The 21,353-nt window shown below is 39.8% G+C and overlaps 1 protein-coding gene across 1 annotated transcript in view; it reads right to left on the bottom strand.

The window, feature by feature from the left end:
- The window catches only part of utrn (utrophin), a 215,888-nt gene that overhangs the window by 191,581 nt on the left and 2,954 nt on the right, over nucleotides 1-21,353 (bottom strand). The window contains exons 2-8 of the mRNA XM_084737221.1: nucleotides 13,450-13,511; nucleotides 12,158-12,250; nucleotides 9,750-9,827; nucleotides 7,587-7,679; nucleotides 5,801-5,973; nucleotides 4,556-4,671; nucleotides 3,715-3,881 (exon numbers count right to left, since the gene is read on the bottom strand). Coding sequence (XP_084593347.1) covers nucleotides 3,715-3,881; nucleotides 4,556-4,671; nucleotides 5,801-5,973; nucleotides 7,587-7,679; nucleotides 9,750-9,827; nucleotides 12,158-12,250; nucleotides 13,450-13,511 — 782 coding nt within the window. The remainder of the gene's footprint in view (nucleotides 1-3,714; nucleotides 3,882-4,555; nucleotides 4,672-5,800; nucleotides 5,974-7,586; nucleotides 7,680-9,749; nucleotides 9,828-12,157; nucleotides 12,251-13,449; nucleotides 13,512-21,353) is intronic.

Genomic DNA, 21,353 nt, shown 5'->3' with positions numbered 1-21,353 from the left:
GTGCACCAGCAGCCATGCCAAGTCAAAGATGACAGAAATGCTAATGGGTGTGCAAGGTCTGGTACAGTAACAAGTCAAATGGACCTTTGTTTTCCAGGCTGAAATCACACAGCAGCAATGTCTGTGCAGCAAACTCAGGAAAAGGTCACCTGCTGAAAATATTCAATGACCTTTTGGATATTTTGGAATAAAATACTGTAAGGCCTTATGTTAGACCAGCGTAGGCTGGCAGAGACAAACTAACACGGAGAGGAGGGAAGACATGGGAGACAGAAAACTGCAGCCCTGGTCTATTTATTGACTTGAATGGCTGTAAAATAGCTGTGGTCTGGCCTAACAGAACACTTTATTATCACCAGATGATTTGCTCAACTCAATCCCTGCATTCATCACTTTCGCAGTTGTGATTCTGGGGCATGTAATGCATCATCATGCATACGCCAGCGCACTTATCGCCAGTGAAATTCAAACTTTAAAGTCATGCAATAAAATTTAATTGATATCAAGCCGACGCTGTTGTCATAATTGAAAACAATCATTATCAGCATTCACATCAACTCCATAACAGTACCATGAACCAATATTATGAATCTATAACTAACAGGGGGGAACCAAACACAGTCGTCAGAAACAAAGAGCCTTTATTTTTCCTCACTACCAGCAGCATTACGCATCACTTCCTTTGAGGAGGGGAAGTGTGCCAGGAAAGTAAACCCCTTGTTGGACCAATCAGAGCGCTATTTAAAAAGACTTTTCCAGCGGCTGTTCCAGGAGGACGTGTGAAGTATGTGCCCATGGGCAATAAAAACTTAAGAGGTGGTTTTGGGATTTTCTGACTTCTGACTACAACGAGCTGCCCCAGGGATGTATGTGATTGAAAGAAATGAGCACAGCAGGCTGAAAATTTAAGAAAAAGCTCTAATCAAGTTGAATTTTTTGCTGGGATGCAGCTTGGTCTGCTGTAGTTACAGTGGAATATATGTTGAAAATGGGACCAGGATTACAACCATAAATTTGTAAATCAGCAGGAAAACCCAGTCAGTGTCCGAATGCGCATGTCAGCCACCAGCCCACCAGCACGCAGGCATCTTTAATGCTCAAATAACCTTCCCTGTCAACTCTCTGCACACACTCCCATTCCCACCAGTTTATTCCCTCATTTCCTTTCCATTCCTTTACAGCAGCTTGCAGCTCACTCTGTTGGCTAATGTCAGAGGTGTGAGTCATGGCTCTCCTCCCTATTTGCCTGCGCCTGCTGTGCTTTTCATGAGCAGCGCTGGAGAGAAAGGAGGAGATGGCTTTTTCAGAGTGGGAGTGACTCATTCTATCTGGCAACGTACAATGAGACACTTCACAATATTCCTTCTGCTTGCACATAACGGAGTCCGTGGCCTTCAAACTGAATGTTATCAGACACACAGCACAACAATGGAGGCTGAAGTAGTTATGGGTTCAATTTTTTTTTTTTTTGCTGTTGTTTGAGCTGAAACTCAGGAACTGAACTGTCATCTCTCCATTCATAGAAAGAGATAATGGTTTGTTTACACCAGCACAGACAGAGGGGCTCAAACAGGCTGACACTGGGGGAGATATATCTGCTGGTCTGAAGTACGGTGTCACTACTGAAATAACTGAACCGTGGGGATTAAGGAGGCTGTCTTAGACTTTCTGTTTGTTTTTTATGGGTGTATTAGTGCTCATCATGAACAGTTTGGTGTTAAACATTCACTAAGCTTCTTTTAATTTGATATGAACCAAACAGTTACAGTCTACTATAGCACAATCTTTTTGTAGCCTACATCTTGGCAGGCGCAGAACATAAATTCAAATCTCCAATATGGAAAGTCTTGGCAGGGTGTCAGCTGTTGCTGTTGGCTGAAGAATGCTAGCAAGGTTAGCCCAGCGCATATAAAACATGGAGAACATATAGATGGCATCTACTGTTTCCAGTTAGAAGAAGCAAGGAGGGGCACCAGCACTGCCATGGACAGGGTTGGCAACAAAAGATATTTTAGCCAATTAAAAAGGTCCACCTATAAAACATTGTATCAGTGTAAGAGAACATGATATGTAGAATACTTTCAACACTTTACTTTTCCATTTTCTGACAGGAAACCACTGTTATTTAAGCCAAATATCACCCACACCAAACCAACCACTGCAGTCTTGATCTGTTTGTTTGTTTGTGTTATTGTGCAACTTTGGTGAATGTGAACTAAATCTGAACTTAAAAGACTGAAGCCACACAGTAACACAAACAACCTAACAGATCAAGGCAGTGAGCAACTCCTGTGTTCTTCTAGGTCAAATTAGTTCCCTCGTGGAGTTTGGCTGGTTTGGATAGAGAGCAATACCTGGTTTATATAATAGCGTTTTCCCATTGGAAGAGCCATTCTAATGGCAAAGTAAAGCTGTGATAATATTCTAAATATAGCATAAACTTTAACTGCTACTGATTTTTTAGGTGGACCTTTTTTAAGTGGCTAAAATACCTTCTGTTGCTGATCCTGTCCACAGCAGATCATGGCTTAGTTTCCATGCTGGTACTCTTCTCTGCTTCTTCAAACTGGAGGTGTGTGGAGTGGTATCTACTGTAAGTAACACACTAACTATGGATAAGTACCTCATACAGCCCCATATCAAATAATCCAAACTATCACTTTAAGTTGGAGAAATGCTGTCATATTGCCATTTTTTCTTTTAGATTGATTAATGCAAAATGTTGTTTTTTTCAAAATAAATGGATGTAATTCAGCCTTATGTTCCAATTATAAGCAGCTATTTGCTGAGAAACACACCCTTTGATTCCAGTTAAAATTCCTAAAGTTACTCACTCACTGTGCTTCTGTCTACTTTGCTGGTTACCAGCTGTGGATTTCTGCACATAAAAGAACACCTTGTGTTGGATTCTTTGAAAAACAGATGTAGCCACAGACTCCAGCATGCTCCTTTTCTGTGAGCAGTTGTGAGAATACTACAATGACTCTCCTCTTAGTCTAGACCAGGGCTATTCAACTTCAATATCAAGTCAGCCAAACAGGAAAATTACTAGGGATTTGTGGGCTTTGTCAATTAATAAATAACTCTTAAGGTATCATTTTAATAGATATTGTATTCCTTCATCAAAGCGATGCATTTGTTGCACAATAAACACACCGGTTTATTACTTGATGCAGCTGGCATAGCAAATAAATACTTGTTAAGTCCATTCAGTCCACAATTAACATTTTTCATTATCAACTTTACATCTCTTAGCTTCAAGAAAACATTTTGAAGCTTGTTGTTAGTTTTGCCCACCAGCTCAGAGTGCAATGTGAAGCTTGGCTGAGCAAAAGTTCAGTGTAGAGCGTGTGCAATCCTACTGCACAAAAAGACAAGACATCTTTACAATTGCTATAAAGACAAAATTCCTAAATTAGTAAGACAGAAACAACCATTCAACATCCAAGAGGCACCTACTACTATCTGAATATATCTCAACAAAAAGACAAACAGCATTAAAAAACAACCAAATAGATTCATTTCACAGTTGCTGGACCCCATGTTTCAATGAAGACTAGCCTCACTTACTGCCAGTGACACAGTAGCTGAAAAAAGGCCTGAAAAATCTTAATTCAGAAAAGCCTGATCTGTTCGTGATGTCGGTCACCTTGTTCCTTCCTGTATCATATCACACAAAGTACAAACTGTGACCTTCTGTGTTGAGCATTTTACCTGAGCACTGAGGCCTGGACCTGAGTCCTCAGACTCCACTTTGTATTTGCGTGGCAGGGTCTCCACTTCTCTGATAGCCTCCATGCTCACGTCTTTGGGCAGCACGGCAAACAGCGATGTCACATACATGATGATGGACTTCTTATCTGGTAACTGCACCGCCACGTCTGAAAGCGAGGGGGCAAGACGATGGGACCGGGGTGGATGTGGGGCAGGAAGATCAGAGATACAATAAGGAGGGAGGAAATGAAGAGGTGAAAATTGCATGAGAAGAAAAGCAACATGGGAGATGGAGTGAGACAGCAGTTAAGGGTGAGAGGAGATTAGACAGGAGGGAAGGTGAGGAGAGGGGAGAAAAAGGGCAGGTTGAGGCAAGTTGTATTGATTAAAGCTGGCTTTGACACAGGTCAGGTGTGACTGCCTTGGTCATGACATAACAAGAAGTTTCTGAATATAGTCAGCTCGAGTAAACGCCGAGCATCTACAGGTGCTACGTGAACTGGAAAAACATTCTGAGTAAACACAGCGTCTTACAAATCTTCAGCCAAAGACAACATCAAGGTATTTGCTCCAGCAGCGAGTTTATCCAACTACTGGCAGAGCATGAAGGTAGACCTCATGAACACACACTAAGATTTAATATGTGGGAATTTTGAATGGTAAAACATACGTCATTCCAGATCCAATTTTTATTCTTAGGGGCTAATATAAAAGGTAGTTGATAAAGCCTTTTCTTCTACATTTTCATAAAAACTTTGTACACTTATTCTTGTCCATATAAATACAGATGATCCATTTGTACAATGTGGGAAAGTGATTAAATGGCTCAGAGTGCCGGTACCTTCAGGATCCAGTAGCCTCTCTATAGCCAGCTGGTCTTTGGCAACAGTGAAGGCATGGTCCAGCCTCTCTACGGGGCTCAGTCTCACGACATGATCCCAGTTGAATGCATTTGGCCTGAAGACACACAGAACAGTGGCAATGAGAGCAGCAACACTGAGACAGTCACATTCAGGATTTGCAGTATAAAAGTTACAGCCTCAAATCATTCAGAATCTGTATAAATCTGCTTAAATGTACACATCTCTCAAATTGCTGGTGCTGCCAGAGTGAAGGTGAATCTGTCAACGTATAAGCTGAATTTAGCATAATTTATCACTCTTTCATTAATTTTTAAGAACACTGTTTTACATAGACTTAATGCAAAAATTGTGTTCTGGAGGTTTCTAGATACATTTCTGGACAATAAATGATCATTTCCTGAGCATACTCCTTGTGTAGTAAAAAAAAAAAAGACTGACTCTTCCCTTAGTGGTGCAGGGAGACTTGTGTTGAGGCCAGTTGGGTGTGGAATGTGTGTGTTCAGTGATCCACCTAAACCCTGGCCCAGGTCTAAACCAACACTGGCCTTTCTCAAAGCTCACAGGCCTGTGCGTGTGTGTGTGTGTGTGTGTGTGTGTGTGAGAGTCACTGGTAAGGACAAGAGGTTACAGAAAGGGGGGAAAACACCCCTGATGCTTCTTTCGCTCTGTTTCTTTCACACACATCAGCGTACACACACACACACACACACACACACACACACACACACACACACACACACTGAGCATGTGCAAACAGTGACACGGCAGCTGTAAACAGAGCAAGTCAAGCAGTGTACACACACCCGGCAGGCGCTGACCTGTCAACCTGACCTCCCGCCACTTACATACACACACACACACACACACACACACACACACACACACACACACACACACACACATTCACACACAGAAAGGATTCTTCACATCTGCTATTTCTAAATTCCAGGCCTTGGTTTTTGACCACATTTGAGGGTCTTGGTCTGTGGTCAGTATGATTCACACTTCAGAGGGCATATGTCAAATATGCAATGTCAACTTAAGGCAGACAATTCATTTCACAGCAATAAATAATCAAAACATCCTACACAACACTAACTACTAAACCAAGTAACTGTCATAGATCTAGATTCATCAGATCACTACAATAAAAACGTTTGTTGTCATGATCACATTTTTCGCTCCAGCAACCTGCACAGTCCACGTGTATGATCCCTCCTCACCTGAAGTGGTGCAGGATGCCGTTGAGAGCCAGGCCGTCGGCCCAGCTGGTGGTGAAGTTCAACACATTGACTTGTGGGTATGAGCGGGTGCACTGGCGTACCCAACTCAGTAAGATCTTTTCACTGTTGGTCTGCTGCAGGTTGGACATGATGTCCTTCATGATGTCTTTCACCTACATGAACACAGAAAAACACAAATTAATATTGGAGACTAAAAAAACAATTTTTCTATTCCATTTGTTTATTGGGTTTTACTTTGTTGTTCGTAAGTCTAACGTTAGTTGCCTTACACTGGTACTGTGTATGTTTTTTGTTCGTATGGAAAGTGATAATATTTTAATGAGCCTCTTATTACCAGGGGGGCATGGCAGACAAGTTCATAGGGTCATATTTTTTCCATCAACACAACACTGCTAAGAAATTTCCAAACAATGGGTCTCAAGTAAGAACATTTTCTTATTCTTTATCAGATAACTGTGTAAGGGCATGGTCACACCAGAGTGAATGCAGAGGGGGGACTATTATCTGCTGAGGCAAATGCACATGGTCAACAACACACACGTCTCAGCCATTGCTTGAGGCAGCGACTTCATCAGTCAAAGTAGACCAAAGCTGAACTCCACACAAAGTGAAAAGGTGAATTCACACATGCCTGACCGTGCCCTAAAAGGCCCACATAAACATGATGAATGCCACCTTTGCATATTTGTTATATTCATGAGATTCCCCAATAATACTATATAAGGCTATGCATCCTGTGCCATATGTCAGAAAGTGTTCATTAATGAGGGAAAAAAAAGAGGAAAAAGTAGAACTTCAGCGATCCATAAAGGAACATCTATAACGCTAACAGTGTCAGCATTTACAATATAATTTTGGAGTGTAAGTTTTTATAGGATTTTCAAAACCAAAACTGCCTCAAGTAATGAAATGTCCAATCCATTAATGAAAAAAATATGGACAAAATGAAAGCTCCCCAACAGTGAAGCCAAAACATCTTCATTGTCCCCTGGTGGCCGGTTGCAGTATAGGTCATAAATCCAGCCTGTCCATTTTAGTAGATAGGACATGGATCAAAATAAAAAATCAAAGTACAAACAAAATAAAATTTTCCAACAATGGTTTCTGTCATTTTAGGTAGTTCCTATCACACTGAAAAAATTCATACAAGTGGTTCGTGCATAGGGCCCCATTCTGTGTGAACAATAAATCTGGTTAAAAACAGGTATGTTCCTAGTTTTTGCATTAGATTGGCAATTTTATTGAATCATTAAGTGATTATTCATTCACAACTGGCACAGATGTTCAAAATGTGTAACAAATGATATGAGAAGATCACAATAAAGCCACCAGCACCACTTCAGTGCTCTGTGATTATACTGAAATAACAGGTTTGCTTTGATAACAAGATCATGTCCAACAACAACCATACACACAGCAATAAAACTCACAAGTACAAGTACAAGTGACAGGAGCGGAATTAATGTAAACTAATAATAATGAGGAAGAAATGAAAACTACTCTTGAAAGCGGTGTCCATACCCTTTTAATAAAATCCCTTCATGAACTATTTTCATTCATATGGCTGTTTTTAATTTCAGCAAGTCAGACTTACACAAAGCAGCAGATGACAAGCTTGTTTACATGCATGAACGCATGTGTGCACAACAATACTGATTTTCCATCATCTCTATTTCTGATTCCTCTGGAACCTCAGTGAATTGTGAGTTCACGGTCAGAGCAAACAGTAATGAGTGTGTGTCTGTGTGTGAATATGCGTGCTCACCTGCCAGTGAAGGATAATACTCCAGATGAGGCCCAAGGTCAGCTTATGGTTCCCATCCACAATATCTGTCCCTCCTATGTTTACCAGATCAACCTGGCAGAGATGACAGATCACGAGACAGATGCTCATTAAAAATAACAATTAACAATACAAGAGATGGTGCAAAGAGTGTTAGAGTAGAAAGAAATTCTATTTTGAGCAGATTGATTGGAAACCCAGCTGCACGAAATATAAAATCTCAGCAAAAGTCTGTTTTGTCTGCTGCAATCATAAAATCCTTTCAAAATTAAGCTGATGATATATTTTTTGTTACGCAACACTTGGCATCCTTAAAGTAACAATTCAAATGAAAAAGTAACTACTGAGTTTTTTTATGCAGTGTAGTAAATAATATTGCTTTAAATCTTAATGAGTGTCTCCACTGTTACAGCTGAATACTTCTGAACCATGCAGTAGATTACATCACCCTCATTACAGCTTTCCAATGCTACCTATAAAGTGTGTCCGCAGCCTTGTCAGACAATCATCATATGAGGTGAGACTAAGTGCAGACTGATTACATATAAATATTTTGAAGAGGATCAAGGCACCGAGTGGAACATGAGGTCAAATGTCTGGTCAAACTAAAAAGCGACCTCTGACCCATCTTGAGAGCTAATTAGCTTCATCATGCCAGAACTTCTCTGTCTCGTTCTCTATCTGAAGAAGAATCACCCAGTAACACTCCCTCACATATATTTAACCGCTGGTCTTTACCGCGAAGCAGAAAGCTCAACAACTAGGGCTGGTTCTCGGTATCTGCATTTGATCCCTTTTGTACCCAAATCTAAAAACATGACTATTTGTATGCATTTTTTCTCACAAGTATTCTTCAATTAAATGTGATATGGCTGGCCCACTACCACAGCAGCTACAACATATACAATCTGTGTTGTGGTGAAGGCGAGAGCAATGTAGATGACATACATTGCAATTAAGCGTGCCGAGATGCTACCAAAAGGTACGAAAGTATGGCTGTACTATGTGCCTGTAGCATCTGATAGAGATGAGGATTCTTTCAGGAATGCTTCCTTTACATGCTGGGTATTAAACGAAGCAGGAAAAAAGTATCAGTATCACCTTCAGAGTACTGATTTTGGTAATGGTATTTGAAATGATACCTAGCCCACACAATAACACAAATTCTATAAATGCAAATTACAATAAAAATAAATAATTATAAATTAAGCATTTTTTGATCACCAAAGCCATGATAGAGCCAAAAAAATAACTTGCTTTTTGCACTTCAGCATTGTAAGTGACACATTATTCAATGCTGTGGACACCACTGTTCTTCAGATACAGCTTCTGACTCATGTTAAATGTGCAAGTCAAGTTTTTCCATGACAAAAACTTGACATTAAAGTCAAGCACATTTCAGTGATACATGTTTTCTATACTTAAATTAGAAACATCAAGTATTTATGGTATCTCTTAAGGCCTTATTTCATTTCCCCCTGTCAGCAGACTTTAAATGCTCGTGGGAACTCTGGCTTTCACTGCCAGCTGACAGACTCTGGCTCTTGCAGGCGCAAAACCAGCAGGGGTTGCATGCAAACTCTAGCCTCTGCTACTTCCCATGAGCATGCCCTGCCTATTATTACCCACAGCTAAGGTCAAGGCATTTAAGACCAACTATTGTACACAGAGAAGAGGAGGAGGGAGCGAAGGAGTGAGGGAAGCAGACAGAGAAAGAAAATACAGAGCCCAGTGTGTAGACAAAATGACACATTCTGGTAAAAGGCCACAGGAGAACATGTAGTCTGTAATAGTTACAGGAGCTGCTACTGGTTTGAATCAAGCAAGTATTACCTTGACAGAAAATGTAGACATCTCTGACAGTGTAAGGCAGTGTCAAATGTATTATAGTCAAAGAGTTTGTAGGTGTTCATTTCAACAAAACACAACAGCAGCTAATTTTACTACTTACTATAGTTCCCTCATTCTGGCCGTACTGCGGCTAAAATAAACCCCTGCAGACTCTTCCTTAATGGCATCTGGTTAAGAACCACTGGCATACCTGATTTGGCTAAAAGCATCCACCAAGCAGAAGCAGATAATAGCACCAAAGGCTGTTTTCTAGGGCGATAGCACCAGAAACAGCAGAGAGCAACAGATACTCACGTTATTTTGATGCAGGACTTGAAGTACTTTGTTGACATTATTGAGAGCATGCACTCTGGTGGAGCCTCTCTCTTTGGTCTGAGGAACAGGAAACACAGCACAAATCAGAATGTTCACCGGTCACTAGCCAATCATAAGGCTGCAAAAATGTGAACATGATACAGATGCATTTTGGAACATAAAACAGTAAATTTAACAAACTATGCATACTACATATTGTGCATACTAGGCCTGATGGGAAGTGTGGACCAAACAAACTGGGGCAGAGAGCAGCACACTGAGTTCTTGCTTGTAATATGTAGATAAATATATTTATCCACTGCCTTTTTATTAGACATCAACTTCACATTAACATGCATATTACCAGAAAAAAAAGTGAAGCATAAAGAAATGCTTCAGGTTGTGGTTACAACTGTAACATTCAACATTCACACAGCAGGACACAGCTGAGACGTGAGCATGTCCAGAGCCGGTGGTGACACAATGTGACAGGAGGAATGATTGAAACGTCTTTTTACCGCAAAATGTTGCACATTTATGGGGATACTGCTATTTAATAACTTAAGCATTTTCCATTTTAGTAAGTATGTAAGTCATCATATTTCTGTGGCCATTTTGGTGTAAGTAATGCAAAAAAAAAGCATATGACGTTACTTTTATTGTAAAGTAAATAACTACTTTCAAATTGCATTAATGAGTTATATGTAATGTACTTCATCTTGAAAATAACTGGTAAAACACTGCATATTTATGTCCAAGCATAATGACAGTAAAAATAACTTTGTACAGCTCCCTACTTTGACATTACTAGACCAAGAAAAGCTATGCCGTCACTCAGCAGAGTGTTTCTCACCATACATTAATCAGACCCATTACCCTATCAGCAGTTTCCACAGGCCAACTTATGGAAAGAATGGCGGGATGAATAGCTGCCAGCTGCAAATCCCTTTAAAGTCTTGACATACCTCAAGCACCCATTAGCACCCAATTATAGAATTAGTACTCTGGTATCAGAGAGTGTGACTGTGTGTACATGTGTGTGCCTGCACGTATGGCATACAGACAGCTGGCACTTAGTACGGACGCAGGTGCTAGGAAGCTGATATGTGCTGAAGAGGTGACAGCGAGGAGACACTGATGAGAAAGAAATGCCCCAAAAAACAGAATGTGTGCTCGTAGGCACACAGTTGGTCACTGAAGACATACAAAACATTTGGATAGACATTCAAATAAATGTATCAATTCTGTATAGATGTTTTCTCTATTTCTCTGACAACTATTCTGATAGTTCAAATATAAGAAGATCAATTCATTTACAATGGAAAAATGGGAGATATAATGTGTCTGGCAGAACATCTGTTTGTAATTTTGCTCTTTCTATTCCAGGATCCAAAATAAATCTGCTGAGGCGCTGTGTGTGGCTCGAATGTTTACATTAGACTTAAGGTTTGAGTTTACATGAGGTGATGAGGATGCAGCTTTCACATCTCAGCAACAGAAACAGTTTTGGGACATACTGTGTTGTTAGTTGTTGTTTTTTCTTTCCTGCTGTGATTTGATAAATGTGAAACATTTGAGATACTGCAGTGTTAAAGCTTGCATGCTAGAGGTTTTCAAAGTGGGAGGCAGGCCTCCCCAGGTAGACTACAAACAGTTTCAAAGGGGGCTCAGATAATGGAGGTGAAAAAAATATATTACATTATCAATGGGATCACATGTAAAATCCTAAAAAAGATTTGGTTGAAGTGACAGTTCAGACATCTACAACAGTAGTTTGGGGGAATTTTACTGTTTTCCAACTTTTCCAGAGTCACAAGTTAATTAACGCCTTTGAACAGACCTTTCTTTATGTATTTGATGTAGATAGCAATATTAGGCTATTTAGGCTCAACTGTTGAGTGTCTCGGGGATTAAGTAACAGTCATGATGACATATACATCCTGGAATTCAGCTAAATAAGCAATTAAACTAATGTGGGCATCTTTTGCCAAGCTTTGTCTGAGGGGAGGCACACAATGTCAGACTTTAAACACCCCTGGTGCATGCCACACTATAAAATTCCTCTAATAAAATATATTATTTTTAACAAAATCAAAGCAAAAGCAAAACACAACACTCATGTAATGACATTAGCATTTTAATGGTGTTATCACCCTTGCCTGAAGTAAGTGTTGCCCAGTTTGAAACAATGCATGTACACAACAAACATGTTTTTTTTTTTTTCATGCCAGAGCTCAAGCTCCAAGTGAAGTCAAACTTTGGCAAGAGTGTACTGATAAACAGTTAGTACTAATAGAAGTGAATCTCAGGAAAAAAACACGTCAGGATTTTTAAGGTCAGATGACAAATTTCTGACAAATTTGTTATATTTGTTGTGTGCAAACCTTAATACACACACTATGACTCACCAGGACAGTGCCAGTGAGACCCTCCAGCAGGTCCAGCAGCTTCCTCCCATCCTTCAGGTCGGAGAACATATCCTTGATGGGTGTCTTCCCCGTCTGATAAGACAAAACAGCACAACTGGCAGGTTTAGTCTACTCCAGTCTAGTCTACACTAAGGATAAGAGTCGCAGAGTGTAGCTGCAGCTTGGAAGTGATGGACCAAATGTTGCTGCAGCAAGCAATCAACAAGCCAATCATATAACACTCACATAAGATATTAAAGGGATATTTAACCCCAAAATCAAAAATAGATCATTTTCTTGTGACATGAAGTGCTATTTATAAGTCTAGTTTATTTTGGTGTGAGTTGCAGAGTTTTGTATATATCCCAAAAGTGTCCCTTTAAGCTGAATCGATTGTGAATATTAACATTGAGTCTTACTGTCACATTGTCATTTTGCATGTCATAGTAGACTTCAATCCCCTGAGAATGCATAAAATCTACATGTCATTAAATGAAAGGAACTGAAACGGGAAGTTCAACAACTCAGTGCAGGTCTACGTAGTCACAAATCCAAACCATTAAAAGCACAGACAGAAAAATGATTGAAAGTGAAACTAAAAGCATTTAAGAGTTTCAGAGATTATGCTGGCCTGTCTGAGGGGTGCAAATATTTTAACAAAATCCAGTTGGCAAAATAAACTAAACATATTTAACACAATTCTGTGAATGGAGTGTTTATGAGACAAATGAGATATATAAACAGGACCACACACATAAAGCCATTAGCGCTCTGACATAAGTTTTTACTGGGTAGAGTAATGGATAAAGGCATGCATTAAAACAAAATGTGTTTGGTTCATTGTTCTTAACATTTGCAAGTAGGGTTTTGTGCTTTCTTTTCTCATTTAAGATGAGAAATGGTAATTTCATGCCATCTGCGGTGTAAGTGCAACAACGATTATGCTATTATAGTATACATGTCCACCTTTTAGTCTACTCTCCTGCTAGCAGCAAAGCTACCCTGCTGCAGATGTGTCACCATCTTCAAAGTGAGACAACATTTTTCAAACAATAAAATCTCCAGGGACAGCTTTTCATCTGACATAGAGTAATCATCTAAGTACTCTAACCTTCATTTGGTTCCAACCTTTTAGTCACTCTTTTAAGTCTTTCATTTCAATATCAGGGGAATGAAGCTTTTAGTCTTAAAATCATTAACTCAGTTTCTTGGGCTTTCTGAATACATTTGCATTTTTGAGTGTACTGGTGCAGTCAAGGTTTGGCATTAATTAGAACAACCTTGTACATTACCTTGGAGAACTGTGCATTTATCCATTTGGTGAATGTTTTCTTTTGTACTGCGTCATGCTCATCTGTGGAACAGAAAGAAGACATGTTGTTAGAAAGGTGAGCAGGTGTATCAAAAATAAGACATCAGCAGTAGGTACAGTCAGTTTTGAACATTGCTAACACTCAAAGTCCATTTCCATTGGTTTATTTCAGGAACCAACTGGCCAAATTCACTCTCACACTGACAAGCTGGTGATTACAGCTGGAGGCACTGCAGCTTAAAAGCATCGTGATCAATGTGGCTGGAACATCAGAAAATTACAGGAACAAAATGTAGGCAAGAGGGGTATTTGGGTAATGCGTGCAAAATGTCAAAAGGTGTGCCCATATCTGATGCAAAGGTGACACCACACCATCCAAAAATTAAAAAAGAAAGCCTATGTGTGGACACGCCTTTTGCCCATCCATATAGTGTTCCTCTGGTCACTGAACCCAATTGTACAAATATTTCACATTCTCTTCTCGCTTGACTCCCTCCCTCCCTGCTCCTTCTTTATTCTCTCTAACATGGCTCTGTAATAAGGCCTCATTGTGTGTCAGGCAGAGGGTCAGCTGCTTTGATGTGCCTGGTTCCTGTAATGGATCAGAGTAGCTCTTACAAAGCCTTAAGACTTGACTTAGAGAATTATTTTTCTACTTTGTCCCACATTTAAAAGAATGTGGAGGAAAACAACCCGTTGCTATTATTAGGATGATATATTTATAGTATCAGGTCCTCACTTTGGACCAGGAATTCACCAATCTGATCTGTCAGATCTGTATCAGCCCCAACACTGATACACCTGAAATACTTGAATATTTTCTGTTGACCTCCATTAGTTTGATCCAGTGAGCTCACTTTGGTGTGCTAATAGTCATTTCTCATCATCCACTGTTTCACCTACACCATTGCCCATGACCCTAATGGGACCCTCACCCTCACCTCTGAAAGAAACAAAACATTTTAGTTTTTGTTATTTACCTAATTTCTGTGCACTAGTATCACTTCAGGTCAGTGAGAGCCTTACTGCATTTTGATCTCAATCGGTCACAGTCCCTTCTGTCTCTCCAGAAGAAGCACATGAAAACTCAACTGGTTAAATTGCAAGTCCAATAAAACGTTCTCAGGTAATTATTGTAATCCGTCTAAAGTCAGAGACAGGCATATATCAACTCCAAACCAGCCAAGCTAGCCAGCTTCTACCCCTTATGTATGTGTTGGGAGACTCGTGTTTGTGCAGGAAACCAGAGAGACAACCCTCCAAAAAAGCCGTGAAACCAGGGGAAACACTGTCATCTATACACCTAAGAACTGACTAAAACTGTGTCAAAAGATTAATTATGAAAATAATCATTACTTTTAGAGGCTTTGGAAAGAATCTTACACAGACACAGAGATCAAAAATCAAAGAATGATCATTTAACTCCAGGCTAGTATGACAAATCATCACAGACATTTTAAGACATTCATAAACAAGGTTCAGCAGCAGTATGAACTTTCAAAGCCAAATACAGAACAACAGCATCAACAATAGGATTACACAGAATTGTACGCCTGAGGGAATGGCTGTTATCTATCATTGTTTCACAGAAGATGTATCATTTCTTCGGTTAAGTGCCATGTTCTGCAAACTTAAGTTTTAGTGCCCTCGCTGTTCTGTACCCTCCTTAATAACCAGCTCATTAAGTTGTCAGTCTGTCTCAGAATGGTACACCTGAGGGAATAGGTCAAAAAAAAAGAAATAAATTCACGTCTGCTTTGAAGCACCGTGACTGAGGTCTAAGACTGTAAGAATCTAAAGGTGGAAGAGTGGTTTATGTGTGTATGAGCGTTAAACTGCCACTGTCATTCAACTAGCTGCTGTGTAAAGCACCATGAACTGAACAAAAGGTCAAAGGTTATGATCACCAGCCCCAGTAGAAGTCGGCTTCTTTGTTTGGGGTGTGTGGAGTGTACGTCGTGTGTGTACGTAGCCGCTGGCAGGGTGAGAAGGGGCATAAAAACAAGAATGTACTGCAAGGGGAGGCCAGAGGTGGGGGTGAGAGAGGTGAAAAGGTGAGAGGATGAGATAAATGGTCATGGAAAAGAGGGTTTTTAGGGCCTTTTTACTTATCCAAATTGAGGGTCTAAGTATAGAGGGTGCCATATGCTATATAGATTGTACAGACCTTTGGGGGAAATTTGTGATTTGGGAATATGCAAAAAATATCTTTCTTGAAATAATTGGGAAAGAAGACAAGACACTGTTTCAATGTTTTCAATTTTAGCTTGAAATTTCATACTTTGGGTCAGATATTAAATTCACTGACTACATTTGAAAACATTTTAGTTGTTAAGAATGTTGTATGCAGCAAAGTTTCATAAATTGCTGTCAAGTATACTTACTATTCAGTGTCACAGTATACATAAATATGTATTAATGTGTGGTAATGAGTGTAAGGACTGAATAATCTTAATTTTTTCTAGTTTATGCATAATTTCTATGTCATCTAAATGCTCCAGAAATGCCATGAAGACCAGAGGATTTCTTCTTTTCTGTGGGTTTTAGAGTACAGAGGGTTATTTCTGAGGAAAGGGACGACTGGAAGAGTGAAATTTTGAGGTGGGGGCAAAAGAGGGATATGTGTGTCCTCTTCGCTGTACCATTATCTTTAAAGTGCTTTGAACCGTAATACTGTAAAAAGGCCCTCCCGAGAGTATGTCGACCCATATTTCCACATAAATCTCAGGCAGCAACAATAGCACCTACAGGATCCGTTCTTTAAGAGCTGAAGAAGACAAAGAAATGAAGCTTCAAGGAAGTGATGAATGAAAAAGATGGTGCAGAAGAGGGTACAAGAGACAAAGAAGAGGTTGAAAAGCAAAACAAGAGCATGATTGACAAAAGCTAGGTGCCGCAAAAGGGGGCCTAAGAACTGACAGCAATCAATCACAATGGATAACTTTCAGGTAGAGGCAGCTAGAGGGAGAGAAAACTACTGGCAAGAACATTTAGAGAACAACTCATGAGGAACATGAGGAGCAGGACAGGTATAGCACAGGTATGCTTTCAACACAGTATCAATTTTCCTTACATAAAAAACCACACTTGCAGGCCTCCTGTCCTTACAGCCTTATCGGCACCCTGTGTAGGGCCTCTGAGGCCCGGGGGAGAGGGTCCCTGTGGGCTCAGGTCTCCTGGGCTCTCCACCTTACAACCTTGACAGGACAATATGCTCGATTCATACATGCTGCTCCCCCTCAATCTGTCTGCTGCTCCTACTCACCACAGCACAGGAATGTCTTACTGCTGGATGGATCAAAGCAGCAAGTGCGCTCCAAGAGCGAGTGAGCAAAAGTCTCCCCTTTACGTAGTCTGTATATACAACATTAATACACCATTACACATGTCCACTTCTGTCAGTTTGTTTTTGACTATTTACATCTGCCCACACAAGTACTTCAGCTATGGATAAGATACTTATATTCTGGCATTTTTATGACAGGGGAAAACATATACATAAACTTACAGTTTGCTGTAAGTAAATAAACTGTGGTCTTACTTTATGTCTGATGTCTGGGTATGCGTTTTTCAGCTCAATAAGATATGACCTGAGGCACTTAAAGTGTCTTGTTCATCCTCACCAAAGGTTTATAATTTCAATCTGATGAGGTTCCAGCATGACACAAACAAAATTGATTTATTGTCAAATACCTGTAAGTAAAAGTCTAATTAGTCATATTAATTATGCAGATTTGTGTCAACATTAATTTTAATTCTACACCAAATGAGCTCTTGAAAAAAACGTTTTGAATAATACACAAACATCTTGAAGCTCTACACAATGAAATTATTAGTTGATCCCCTTTGTGATCCTTTCCTACAAAGAGTATTCTGCTGTGTACAGTTCATTGATTTCACAGGACACAATTCCTGGAGGTTATACTTGTCATCTTGGCCTGGTGCACAAAAACTATCAATAAATTGGATTCCTTTGAAGATAAGCAATCTGCTTCCTAGCTATGTTAATCATTACTGAGGTAATCAGTTAAGCGTGGTCTTACTGTATACAAAGAAGACATTAAAATGATACCGTGGATTGCTTAAAGTGGGGTTGTATGAGGCACTTATCAATAGTCAGTGTATTACCTACAGTAGATGGCAGTTGGCACAGCTCCAGCTCGGAGAGAAAAAAAAAAAAGACCAGCACAGAAGCTAAGCAATGTGCTGCTGTAGACAGGGTCAGCAGCAAAAAGTATTTCAGTCACTTAAAAGATGGCCCATCTAAACAAAATCAATAAGTGTACGTTATATTTAGAATATTTTAACTGCTCTGCCTTGCTATCAGACAGCCTTTTCTGACAGGAAACTGCTCTTACATAAGCCAAATATTGCTCTCTCAAACAACCAGACTCCATGAGCATAATCAGTCTTTTTACCTTGCAGAACATGGGAGCTGCTACCTCAATTTGTTAGTTTGTGTTATTGTGTGACTTTGGTGAATATGAACTTCATTTTTGAAAAAGACAGAAGTCACAGAATAATACAGGAAAACTAACAGAGTGAGGCAGAGTAGACCGGCACCTCCCATGTTCTCCAAGGTAAAGCTACTGGTTTTGCCAGCAGAGTCTGATAAAGTGAGAGAGAACAATATTTGGCTTACATAATGATGGTTTCCAATCATAACATATTAACAATCAATTACTAAAACAGAAAAGGTGGCTGTATAGAACGACCACCATATCCAAGGTCTCGCTGGTGTTAAAAAGTAAAATGTTTGATCCTATTCAAGACAATTGGCAACAGTCTAACAAATGCTTTGCTGGAAAACAATGTTTATGGGTCACTCGGTCATATAATAAAGATATCCTATCAGCCAACTGAACTAGCACAGTGAGTGAGTCACAGGCACATTTGTTTGCAGAACAAATACTCAACCCCTGTCAAAGTCATCATCATATTTCACATAACTGAGACACACATACACACACACTAGTGTCAGCAGAGGGACACTGACAGTGCAGAGTCATGTACAGTCACTGAATGTTTCTCTTCCTCAACAGCAAAACAGGAAGTAGTGATAACATCAGGAAGAGTAATCCCACTGCTGTCTTCTCACAGCTCACTGAGCATGCACATGCTCTCAATATATTGTTATGTACACACATGCACACACTCACACCACAGCATGAGGACTACAGTGTTGTGTTGCAAGTTACACGCAAGATCACCCTTTTCCCCAAACAGACAAATTCTCTCAGTTATGTTTACAGCCTATTTGTGGAGCTTTCTGTTAGCTGAAGGATTCCAGTCAAAAAGATGCAAAAATAGCCAAGGCAATAAATTTTCTAAAACAATCATTCGGATATGAGTTTATTTTTTAATATAGTTGTGATATATCCAAATGCCGGGCTGTTCCAATTTTCTTGACCCAGTGTTGACCAACATTACATAATCAACAGAAGATGGAGAAAAATGAACCACAAACAAACCTCAAAACACAACATAACCAGTCAAGAAAAAAATCAGAGAAACACACATACTCCTTAAAGCAGCCAGCTGGGAACACAGAGCAGACACATAAAATATACAGCCTCAGTCTATTAGTATATCCCTCCCTCTCACAGGTGGAGAGAGCCTGTGGCCACACAGCAGGAAGAAGGGGCAAACGGTGGGAGGCACTGAGGTGAAAATCAAACAAACCATTGGGGTTTCCACGGCAGCATCACACAGTAAACATGAGAGCTCAGAGCTTAGACAAATGGAGATATTTACAAAGTTTAGCCGCACCACTGAGCAGCAGTTACCTTTATACTTGACAGCTAAAACTTAGATTTGCATTTTAAGCTTTAAAATGCATGTGTGGCCACTGAATGAACCACAGTTACACACAAAACAGCACTGTTAAAAAAACAAAAACTTAGCTTGATGCCATCGTAAAGTAGTAAGGGATCATGGGAGTTATTGCCTTCACTGTTAAACAACCACCATTTCTGATTTTAAAAAAATCCATCTGACATGATTAGGCAAAAGTCATGTTCACGGAAGAGGTAATCAATTAAAGGAGCAATATGTAGCGGTTTCCCATCTGAAAAAAAGGGTACTGCAGTCCAAATGACAAGTTGGAGACATAGATGGTATGTTACATAGGTTGAATCCCCATCCCCTCCTCCCCAGACTTAAGGAAGCTCAGGCAGGCTGCAGGAACGCTGCAGGAGCATAAGTCGAGTGCAACATTGTAATTTGTCCTACACTGTAAGTTGATTAGCTGTTATAACTGTCAATTGTCTGTCAATGTAAAGCTAAACCCGTTATCCTGAGAACAAAAGCACACTGATATGAAAATACACCTCTGGAGTTTGAGTTCTGCCTGCCAGACACCGATTAACATATTGCTCGATGTAACCCATACAAACATTTATTCCTTGTAAAAGATTATTAATGATTTCTTAGAGTCATAAACAGGCACTAATTTGTTAAACATCCAATGTTACTTTGAACTCTAATTAACATGAAACAGGCATACAAAAATAGTTATTCCAACCCGGAATCAATATTTCAAAGGAGGTAAACGTGGCTGTAGTGTTGTTGTCAGAGAGTAGTAGTATTCCAACTTAAAATGTTTCCGTACCTTCTAATGATATATCATGGTCATTTTATGATTCATTACAGTAAATTTTTACAGATTTCTCCTTTATAGTCATTTTACATTTAGTCACGTTCCTTCATTCATATTCATACTTCCTTCCTCAATCTTGTAACCCATGTAACTTCTATCTGGAAGTTAAATAGCAACTAGCAGCTAGTGGGAAATATACCATTACCTTGATTAAAATACAGATTTCTCTGTGTTAAGCTGTAGTTGGACAGTTGGGATAATTCCAGAACACAATGCAAGAAAATATAGACTATAGGTACAGCATTTTTAGACATTTTAATGCAGACATGTTACACATTATAGCTTTAAGTGAGTAGGCATACATTTACTCCCAATACCAGCTGAAGTGACTGAAAGTTTAACTGGCAGAAATCCAAATGGGATGTGTGTCTAAAGCTGTTCAAAGTCACTGTCTGTACCAAAAGTTAACTTTTTTGTGAAATTAGGTGCAAAGTGCACATTTTACTTGGGTCATTGGTGATGAAAAATGGAGGAAAGCTCATGTCTCTTGGCGATGAAATAACTCTCAAGCAGAGGCTGCACTCGTAAAAAAGCTTCCCAGGGTGAACTTCACCTTGATGGGAAGGAAGGAGGCTCAGCTGTTGGCTGTCTTGTCTTTCAGCACAGCACCACCCACAGCTTATTGGGGGGCACTAATCCTTACACAGGACATAGACGCACAGTCCTACAATTACACTCTTAGTCCTAAAAGTCAACCATTGTTCATCATTCTGACGAATTTTCTTCTTTCCTGACATGTGCACACATAGACAGTGCATGCTAAATCCTATTTGTGGTTTGATTGCAGAGATATGTTTTATTTTGACTCTATAGGTTGAGAGGTATGCATAGAATTCCTATAATTTCCCCTGCATTCCTCCCTCCTCCCTCCAGTGGTCACTTGTCTAAGCATGTCCCAGTCGGCACAGCCTTGTTGACACTCCTCCCTCGCTGAGATCTGGGAATTTGTAAGCAAAACACTTTCAACGTCCAGAAAAATTACCCTATATCCCCACTTAAGAGCTTGAAAAACACCTCTGAGGTATGCATGGGTGCACGCATTGGTGTGATCAGGGGTGAACAAGAATGGTGAGGTGAACAATACTGGTAGTCAGTGAAGTCAGAGCATGCTGATGAACTGTGAGCTATATAAGCAAACTGCAAATCACTGCTTCAACTTATAAAATGCAGTAAAATGAGTGGGAAATAAGCAAAACGATGGCACTTCCATCTCTATATGGTCAATT

The sequence above is a fragment of the Lutjanus erythropterus genome, chromosome 15, assembly GCF_056507025.1.
Source record: "Lutjanus erythropterus isolate fLutEry1 chromosome 15, fLutEry1.hap2, whole genome shotgun sequence".
Lineage (NCBI taxonomy): Eukaryota > Metazoa > Chordata > Actinopteri > Lutjaniformes > Lutjanidae > Lutjanus > Lutjanus erythropterus.
This window is presented reverse-complemented; position numbering and strand designations above follow the sequence as displayed.